Below are 10,672 nucleotides of genomic sequence, written 5' to 3'. Positions count from 1 at the left end.
GCAGGTTATTAAACCTACTTACTTTGAGCTGTCGTACTACAATCAACAAGAACCCTGTTAGACTCGAGCACCAATGAGCAGCTTTTTTGTCTGTCCTTTCCCTCACAATGAACCCACGTATATAAGAATCATTAACAAAAGTTCATTATTCAAGGCTTCAAAGTGCATGGAACTGTTTTATATATAGTGAACAAATCCTTGTGCATCCTGCAGTTAAGATTGTATGGAAGCTGCATGCTTAAAAAGGCACTGAAACACTCCTTGAACACAGCAAGAAAGCATGCTCGATCTGCAGACAATGCTGCTGTGAACATGCGAGCCTTATATTCTGCTGCATGCAGCAGAGTATCTGCAATCTCGCATGGTAGAGTGCTTGCTCTCTCTTGCAGCTTTCCAAACCCCACTCTTTTTGCATCCATTATATATTCATGTGTGTTTCTACCAAATTTTCTTTGCGAATATATTCCTTGAAAGGCACCACATTCATGCTGGCATGTCCAGATTGAATATGTTTGAGCCTTTAATGATGCAGCACAAAGAACACAATTAAAAAAAAATTCTACCTTCTCTTGAATGTCACAATGCAGTGCCTTTCACTAGCAAAAGCGCAGAATGTAATGGCAGACACGCATCACTTTCATACTGTCTATTTGCCACTGCAAGTAGGTGCAATGGCAATGCCAGTGGCCGTCAAGTGGTTGCACCAGCGAGCTACCTCTACAGGCCACTGAAAAACCAAGCAACAGTCTTATGCACAGAAAAATAAAGCAAGAAGTTGGATGTCTTTATTGTCGATGGCCAAGCACAATTAAAGTCTTCTCTCTAAAGGTTTTTTGGTCTTTACGCAAGATTTGGTTGAACTAGCTTTTATGAAATATTGAGCCCTTCGAAAGTGGCATAACACCTTCAATATTCACTTAATCCACAGGTTCGGCAGCAATTCAATATTACAATCAACCTGAGCTTGTGACAATAATTTTGTAAGCAATTATGCTGCTCTTTTCAGTATTTTTTTTTTCACACAAATTTGATGCAGATCACATGCTGTAAGGAACCTGTAGCTGCAAAAAATAAGTGGTCCATGTGTTTCCCCCACCCCAAGACATGCCAACACACACATGTATACATTTCAATTTGCTGTCTTGACATGGCTATACACACAGTGCATGAATGATGCGTGAACCTGTAACAACTCAAAGACGAGCGGCTACCACAGCCAACAGTTCAGCACAACAGTAGTGATAAATACAAAAAAAAAAGTGGGAGAGGACAAGAAAATGTTGGACACTTTGGGTAAAAACCACACATTCTATTGTACACTGCGCACCAATACGTGCACTTTGACATACCCACAACCACAAGTTTTATGCAATAGTCCAGTTACTACATATCAGATATGAACTTGACTAGGGAAAAAAAAAAGCTTGCAAGCTCAAGGGACTGAAACCACAGTCATACAGTGAACTCTCTCGCTACTACTGCTTCATTTTTACCGCACAGCACAATCTGAGGAGCTTAATTACAGAGATAAATAACCATACACTGCAACTTCTTTAAAAGTGATACGTGCAACACATACTGGTTAGCCAAAGTAAACCATGCAAAACACAACAGTTATCAAAGTAATCACTATGCAGTGCACAATTATGCAAAAGCAACAAAGCATATAAATGTGTATAAAAGGGTACAATAATGGTTGATAAATACAAGAATGCAACTGACATTGCACACTATTAATACGCCAAGACAGACAGCACGACTGCTAAAAAATGCAGTAGGTTTTCTTCATATATATTTATATGTATATGTATATATATATATATATATATAAAAAGGCCTTAGGTGTTTCCATTAAATGGGCAATAAAAATCTGTGATTGCGATGACCAAATGCCGGCACAGCTGACATTGATTCCACAACACTATGCAGCCAGAAGTGATCCCATTAACTACACTAAGAAATGTAAAGGGGACTGGTGCACATAAGACGGCAACTAAAACAATAAATCGTCTGTACATTGGGGGGGGGATAGAAACAATAACAAGGAATAAAGTAACTTAGTAGAGGAAACAATAACTGGACTTTCACTTAAAATGCACAGCAAATTACTGCAACATGAAATGTTTTCAGTAGTACCACTTACACAGCAACATCACACTGCCACATCAAGCATGCCTGAAACACTGTCAATATCTGAAGCACCTTTGTCACTGTGCTCAGGAGAAAGTTTCAAGTCAACAGTAGCACCCTGCACTGCTACATCAGTTAGCCCGTCACCTTGGTCGGGCTCCGGAACTATGATGCTGTGCTGAAGCACAGTAGGTGACTGCATTTCAAATACATCCTGTGGTACAAGCACAGTGTCATCACCAGAATATGTTTTAATGGTAGGCAGTGATGAACCAATTTCAATTTCCACTACGTCATCTGGCACTAGGCAAGCAGCTGCATCAGCATCCAACCGAAGTTTATCAATCTCATCAGCTTCTGGTCCTTCCTGGCAACCACACCCTACACTAAGCTCTATCTCATCGCCTTCCGATCCTTCCCTTACTTCCTGACAGCTATGTTCTTTATTTGTGGCATCCAAGCTTGGCAGATTAGATAATAACTGAACTGGTTCCCTATCTTCTGTACTGCTGTCTTCTCCAGCCACACAGAAATTATCTTTATGAGCATTTAAGCTGACCTCTTGACAGTGGCTCAATGGCATATAACTTTGCTCAGAGTCTTGCACAGCACTGGGTCCTGGGAAATCATCACATTCACTTTGCGTTTCACATGGGCTGTGCCCCTCTGGCTGCAAATCGTACCTAGCACCTTCAAAACCACACTCGTCCAGCTCTAGATTAATGGGCGAATTGGACAGGGCAGATTCCTCTGGACTAATGCATGGATGACCACTAACAGCTTCTACTGCCGTACCGTCTTGCAAACTACCAATATTAGAGGAACAACCAGTTCTGCTACTTTCAAGTTTCTTTATGTCATAGGAAATGTTCCTATCGGAGGATATGCCCATTTTTAACACCTGTTTCAGGCATTCATCAGTAACAGCAGCTGAGGTTTCTGAATCATCTAGGACATCTATTGTTGCAAGGTGACTGTTCTGCTCTATACTATGCAGTAATGTGTCCTTACATTCTGCAGCCGCTTCACTTTCATCTGCTTCACTTATATCCAAAAATTCATTGTGCTCGCAATGCTTAACAGAAGCCTTCAGCAATGGGTCTGTCTCTGCAACAAGCGCTCCGCGGTCAGCACAATCCTCCTCAATAGTTTCACATTCCACCTCATCAGCAACATCCGGATCCTCATCCATTGCTTCACAGTACACATCCTTCTCATCTTCCACGTCTTCATACTCCATGGCATCAGGATTGCAAATGCGGTTAAAGAGATCTTGCGCACTTTCTCCATCTTCCTTGCATTCAGTTTCACTTTCACTCTTGTGTTCTTTTTGTGCAACTTCAGCTTCTTCCATTTCATTCAGTTGTTTTGTGCCATCCAAGACAACAATGTTGACTACTTGCGTCTTACAACCTGGAGGCATTTCTTCTTTTGAATCATTGAGCACAACAACACTGCTCACTAAGTCCTCAAGCGTTTCCTTGCTTGCCAAAACTACATCATCTAGCTCTTGCTTGACAGGTACCATGAGTGGAGGCTCAAGGTCTTTATTGTTCAAGCGTAGTTCAGGAGAGCTGGACACTGTTGAAGACGAACTTGAGGTAGAGGATGTTGGTGTTGACGAAGTGGGGCTCGATGGTGTTGCATCATCTTCACCAGCATCATCACAGTCATCAAGTTTCGGGCAATAATTATCATCTCCATCATCTCGAAACAGCAATGTCCTGGTGCCATCACTGGCCGTACTCCAAATCTCCAACGAATCACATTTCATGTATGCCTGTGGCTTGTAGTGGCGCATTGGCTGAAAATGACACCTTGCATGGTCTCGTAGAGTCGACATATGCACGGAACGGTAATCACAGAAGGTACAGCACAACCCCTCTGAAGTGCCGTGGCGCTGAAGGTGATTCACAACAGTCTCATGTCGGTGGAATGCATACGGGCATCGGCTGCAGATGTAAACACGTTTCTCCTCAACAGCTACTGGTGCAGGAGCAGTTGCTGCACTGTCTGATGGAGATGCAGCAGCAGGACTGGGCTCCACCCCTTTTTCTGATGGCTGAGGTGTGCTTGTAACCACAGGTGGTGTGGGAGACTTTGCTCTTGTATTCTCGGACTCGGGCACAAGAACTTCATGAAGCTTGCGATGCTTAACAAGGTTTGCTGCAAACTTGACTGAATAGTCACAGTGTGAACAACGAAATCGTTCATTGCGTCCATGGAGGGTAAGGTGACTTTCAAAGCGATTGTACTTTGAAAATGATGCAGGGCACTTGTCACATCGGAACATTTTGGGAGGCTGTTTCTGCTTCAGTGCACCTCTGTAGTGAAGGTGTGTGTGTGCGCTCACATTGGCTGCACTGTTGGCAGCATAGTTGCAGAAGTGGCAGGCATACACACCTGGGCTACCATGCAGACTAATGTGGTACTCGAGTGTAGTAGCCTTCTGAAAGGCTGCAGGGCAGCGAGTGCATCGGTGCAGTTGGACTCCTAAGCCTTGAGAGCCAGCATCCACAAAGGCACGCGTCTCAGCCTTCTCCAGAAGTAACATTTGATCAGCAGCAACTGGAGCCGGAGCAGCTGAGGCCTCAGGCTGGATATGCTGACTGCGATCTTGGTTACGAATCTCAGCCAACGTAAAGCCATTCTGGCGTTCAGCATATTCTGGTGTGTGGACAAGAAGGTGCTTGTGCAGATGAGGCTTGTGTCTGGCTCTGTAATCACATAAGTGGCATGGATAGAGATGAGCAGAGTTATGGTAAGTCCTGTGTGTGTCCAAGTCAGTGTGGCTCTTGAACATGGCAGGACACTTGTCACAAAAGTAGCTAAATATCTTTTTGCGTGGTGGCATCTTCAACCTGTCCTTAAATGCCGTGAGCTCTGACCTTTGCACTGCTGTAGCTGCTGCCTCTGGAGCAGACTTTTTGGCAACAGCTGGCCTGGGAGGCAGTGCATTAAGGTTTTCACAGAATGTCTTCATTCTGTTCAAGTCCAAGGATGGGTTGTCCGCTTTGTGTAGCTTCATATGGCTGGCAAGAACTCCAGTGTTGTTGCATCGGTAGCTGCAAAGAACACACTGAAATTTCGCTCCTTTAGATGCAGTGTGCATACGTTCATGAATCTTCACATTAGCCCTACGTTTGTTAGTCAGAGGACAGAAGCGACACTTGAACATGCGGCGTGCAGTGCCATTCACCATTGTTGTCATTGCTTGGATGCCACCACTGTATGATGCTCCATCCAATATTGTTCCATCTGCAGATTTGTGTATCTTTTGGTGCTGTGTCATAAGGTGGCTGTGGGTTGACCAGTAATTGCAATGAGTGCATTTGTGGGGAGCATTCTTGTTGGGCCGATGAAACTGCTTGTGGTACAGGTACTGAGTTTTGTTATCGGACGTGTATGGGCAATGCTCGCATGCATGTTTCTTCATATCCGCCTTCACAGGTGAACGAGGAAGAGTTTCTGTGGTTGGCTTCTGCTCTGCAGTATGTAGTTTCATGTGACGTGACAAAGTCTTCTTCACATTGGCATAGTATGGGCAGTGCTTGCATTTGAAAACGGCCCCTTCTCTTGGCACATGCTGCTTCATATGGAACTCCATGTGGCACAACTTAGAGCATCGGTAAGGGCACATGGTGCACTTTATATTCTTTTGTTCTGAACTCTGCGGTGCAGGTGGTGCAGCAGGCTCGTCTTCTTCTTTTAAACGAAATGTGATGCCTTCCTCTACAAAAGAAACCTTGCTTTCGATGTCTTTTGGGCCTGTGCTATGCCGATGCCTCACATGCATCAGGACAATGTGGTACCACTTTGAAACGAAGCTACAAAGACGGCAACGATAAGGTTTTACTGATGTATGGGTGCCTAAATGGGCAATAACCACTTTGCGATCAGTGTGACTAAAGCTGCAGTGGCCACAACACAAAAGCTGTTGGTGTCCACTAGTTTCAGGTAGAGGGCTAACCAAGTCATCCTGGTAATCTTGGTCACCATACAGTATGTCAGGTGTTACTACAATGTTTTCCGTTTCATCAGGGCGGATCAGTTGCACTTCCTCTGAACGAGGCTTGGGAGATGGCGTCTGAAGAACTTTATCACCCTTTGACGATTCTTCTACATCCACAAGATGAACCTTGTACTTTGCGTAATTCTTAAATCCAGTTTCATCCATGACCACCAGTTCAGCCTTCTTGTGCTTGAAGTCATTTGCAGACTTTGATTTGATGTGCTTGTTGACATCCCATTGCCAATTAGAGCGATAGTTGCAAGCTGAGCACATGAATGGTCTCTTGTTGAGGTGCTGTATCATATGCACATGAAATCGGGAGGCTGTGCGAGTCAGAAATGAACACTGGGGACACTTATACTTCTGCACAATCCTGGGCACTCCTGAAGCAGCCTGGTATGAACACTGACCTTCGAGAGGTTTTCCAACAAACTTTCCAGTCATAGCTCCACTGTCCTTGCTGCCAGATGCTTCTGCACCCTTTGAGTCATAATCGTGGTCAGCATTTTTAGGCTGAGACAGCAAAAATCGCAATACATGGCTGGACTTAGCTTGTTCTACATCTCCACTAGGGCTACCGTCAGCTGCTCCAGTATTCTCCTTGTGCATACGGAAAACATGGCGCGTCATGTCACCTTTCCAACGACTTGTATAAGAACAGTAGGTGCACTTGAAGGGTTTTAAGTTTCCGTGGACCAACTCGTGCTTTCTCAGTTCTGAAATCCATCGCGTGGTATAGCCACAACGTTGGCAGGTGTGCATAGGCTGCTTGCTCTTTATAGAGATGTCAAGGGCCTGAGTAGAACCTGAATAGCTAGCTCGAGCTGATGAATCATCAGTCTTTCCCAATTCTATGATGATGGGTGCACTTGTTGTGCCAGAATTGGTGTCAGTGCTGTTCTTTTCAGATGGCTCTTCCTGGTGGTCAAGCATTACATGCTGCTCAAGGTGGTCAAGTTGGTCAAAGCGAATGTGACAAAGAGGGCAACCATGTTTCTTATTCATTTTAAAATGAGTTGCCTCGTGTCTTTTAAGCTCAGATGGCCACAAGACTTGCTGAGGACAGTATCGACACTTCCGCATTGCCCCATCGCTTGTCTCCACAACAGCAGTCTCACCAGATCGCTTCAGAGTCATTCTGAGTGGCGGTGGCAAAGCAGAGTCTTCTCCAGCATCTTCATCAATCATGAGTCTGTCATCATCATCATCTATATTTTCATGTTCAGTATTTTCTCCTTCACTAGCTGAAGTATCTTTCAAAAGTTCATTATGATGATGCAAACAATGGGCAGTGAGGCTTTTACGAGACATAGTCATAAAGCCACATTTGTTGCAACGAAACTCTCCATCTGAAGTGTGGTACTTGAGGTGTCTGTCCATGTTCCATTTGTAACAAGTTTGAAAGTTGCAGAACTGGCATTTGATCTTCGGCAAACTGTGAAAACGCAAATGGCGAGTATAACGACCTTTCTCATGACACACATAGCCACACTGCTGGCAACGGTAGAACCGCCGTTTTAGATGCACCGTCTTTTCATGTTCTTCCACATGAACTTTGCTCCTGGCATGGAAGTTACAGCTGCTGCACTTGAACAGCTTCTCTTGAATGTGCACCCTGGCTTCAGTTGAGGGAGCTTGCACTGCTGCTGGTGACACTGTCTTGACATAACGCCTTTCACTGGTCATCTCTTCCTTATGGACAATATTACAATGTCTCTGAAGTTTCTGCGGCTGTTTAGATGCATACTCACAAAAAGGGCAGTCATGGATGCTTATTCGATCACCATGAACATCTCTCCTATGGCTGAGAAACTCTCGTGGCCATTTTGTAACCAAATCACATTCAGCACATGTGTAGGTTCGCCTTCCAGTACGCCCCTTTTTGCTGGATGCAGGCGGAGAACTCTCACGTGGCCTTTTCCTTGACTGTCCAACACCTTCACCTTGTTCTTCGGACACACCATTTTCTGAGCGGGCTTCATCCACATCACCAGTAACCACTTCTGGGGAAAAGTTCTTCTCAGGTACTTGTTCTACTGCTGCATGGGCATTTTCTCCATCCCCCAAGTTCACTCTGGCAGCATACTTGGCATACCGTATTCTCTTAGCTTCTAGCTTTCTCAGAAGCACATCCAGAAACTGTGGGTGTTCATTTGAAGTATGTGCTACAAGCTCATCTTGGTTGTCACACAACTGGCCACACATCTCGCATACATTGGCGCTATTGAGCTTGTGAATGCTTCGCCTGTGCCTGTAAAAGTTGGCCTGGTAGCGAGTAACAAATGCACACAGGCTGCACCGATAAACACGGGTGCTATGGTTTAAGGCTACATGATTGGCCAGGTGCTTCCTGTTCTTGCCAACAAATGCACAGCTCTCACACCTGTAATTAGGCATGGCGAGAAATCCAGGCTTCATTTTGTTGGCAGTCCTATCTCCAACCACAGCAATATAGGACAATGCGGTCAACTTCACTCTCGGCGTAGCCAGGCTTGCACTTCACAACACAACAGCCACCAAGATCAAGTCCTTGTATAGTTCCTGGAATAACATTAGGCATGTCAGATACGTGCTAATTACACATCACATAGAGACTTACGTGTGATCAGCTAAAGATAAGCTCCATGGTCCAGCTAGCCTTCAAGATGCACTGAAAGACAAAAAAAAAAGAAGAAATGAAAAAGAACATTAGAAATTGTGAAGCACGACCTTAACTACTTGAAAAAAAGTCACATGACAACTGCAAGGAAAGAACACTATCCACAGCTAGCGCTACCCTATTGCAAGCCACAAGGTAAGAAATGCAAAATTTTCGTACCACAGTATGAACCCACTCAGTAAGCAGCACGATTCAGCGGGCAATGGGCGTAACGTGCGGTTTGCTAGGCAGCGGATGAGCCTATTGATCTCCGCGATGTGGTCATGGACGCACGCCTCTTGGACCATCCAGACACGGACAGACGACAACGCGCACGCGGTGGGGTCACTCCGTACTGAGCTGTCCGTGGCGGAATGAAAGCTGAACTGCTCCGTCCCACTTCCGCACACGTTTCCCGCATCGAAGGCTTATTATTGAGGAGAAGCAAACACGCTTCTCGTGTCCAGCGCTGTCTATGCAAGCGCCTGCTACAACGAAAAGCTACCCGGCGGATCGCCATCGCCGGGAGCGACAGGAAAAAAAGCAAAACAAAGCAAAACAAAATGCGTGCACAGTGTTGCCCACCACGGCGTTAGGCTGCTCTTGCAGATGCACGAAGGCGGATTTCCAGCTTCAATGTGTCCGCGCACACAAGTTCTCGCTTCCGATAACAACGAGTAATGCTTCGACTACGGATACACAAGTAACATCAACAGGTGTACAGCATCAGATGCGGCCGAACTGCATGTCGGTGTCACTCGGCGGCCCTCCCAACATGGTTCCTCTTCCAACGCGAAGATCGGACGCGATCAGACGTCCTCTGGTACGCGGAACCGGTGGGTACCACGGCTACGCGCCGATGCGGACAGATATTCGTTATGCAATAGCTTTGATTTGGCGTTCTGAACTGTGCGCTAGTAATTACGAAGACTGCTTACCTGCACGGCTGCGACGTCGATGAGAGCAGCAGCGAGTCTCTTTGTAGCGGGGCAGACAAGGCTGGGGCGCCATGTTGGCCTTTGCCAACACTGCAAGAGCCCTCGGCACCTCTCGGATGGCCAAAGCGATCTTGTGTTGTTCTTTTAGCCAGTCACAAGGCGTATATTCTTGATGCGGAGCAAGCGAAACTGTAACACAGGCGTCGGTTTCGCTAGCCGCGGTCCGTTGAAGGATACGGTGAAGGCCCGGCCGCACTACGCTCCGTGCGCTGCCGATCTGCTAGTCCGTCTGCAGCTCTGGCAGGATCACGTGATGCTTCTCCTGGTCAGCCCTGCTGCTGCTCCGCGTGTGGCTCTGCCAGACGTGGGCCATGTGGGGCTCTCCTCTCGTCTCACTGTCCTCGCTCTAATGTCGCTTGCTCTGACGCGCGTTCTCCCGTGTTTTCATCAGTGGTCAATATCAGCTGGCCTGTATATATCAGCGCTGACCCTGAGTGGCGTAGTCGCGCACTACTGATGCCTCAGAGGACCGTCAAGACAGTCGGTATCATTGATGTAGTCCGTGCCACCGACTGTACGGTTGCTGCATGAAGGACTTCTAAAGAAGGCGAAAGCGGTTATGCAGATGTTAATAATGTTTGCATGTTTGTAAACATGCAAATTTGCCCTGCGATAGGCATGTGTGCTGCCTGTAATCTGGCCAGCCAGAGTTACTTTTGCTGCTTGGTTACCTGCATACACATCATTGTAAATGGTCGCTTGTGGCAAGCTTATTGTAGATGATAAGTGTTGATACTATTGATTCCTTTATTCTGTGCATAGTTTGCGATCTCAATGGCGTTAATACGGCAATCATTTAAAGTCAAGGTGTCTGTATTATCAATAATATTTTGTTGAAAATATTCCACGACGGAATTTGTAAGCTATTTAATTTTACTTCCTTTTTTTTTTTCG

At 45.8% G+C, this 10,672-nt stretch overlaps 1 protein-coding gene across 2 annotated transcripts; it reads right to left on the bottom strand.

The window, feature by feature from the left end:
• Positions 1 to 763: 763 nt before the first annotated feature.
• LOC139052800 (zinc finger protein 142-like) lies at positions 764 to 10,467 on the bottom strand. 2 transcript variants are annotated; one of them, XM_070529911.1, is made up of 3 exons: positions 9,719 to 10,467; positions 8,742 to 8,792; positions 764 to 8,683 (listed from the first exon to the last, which is right to left on the bottom strand). In XM_070529911.1, the coding sequence occupies exon 3, from the start codon at positions 8,558 to 8,560 to the stop codon at positions 2,153 to 2,155; it is 6,408 nt and encodes a 2,135-aa protein (XP_070386012.1). In that variant the 5' UTR covers positions 8,561 to 8,683; positions 8,742 to 8,792; positions 9,719 to 10,467; the 3' UTR covers positions 764 to 2,152. The 2 variants fall into 2 exon arrangements, with proteins under 2 accessions (XP_070386012.1, XP_070386014.1); XM_070529913.1 differs by lacking the exon at positions 9,719 to 10,467 and adding an exon at positions 8,961 to 9,307.
• Positions 10,468 to 10,672: the final 205 nt, after the last annotated feature.

Source organism: Dermacentor albipictus, chromosome 1 (genome assembly GCF_038994185.2).
Source record: "Dermacentor albipictus isolate Rhodes 1998 colony chromosome 1, USDA_Dalb.pri_finalv2, whole genome shotgun sequence".
NCBI classification, from domain to species: Eukaryota; Metazoa; Arthropoda; class Arachnida; order Ixodida; family Ixodidae; genus Dermacentor; species Dermacentor albipictus.
Note: the sequence above shows the minus strand (reverse complement) of the source record. Positions and strands in the feature narration are given on the sequence as shown.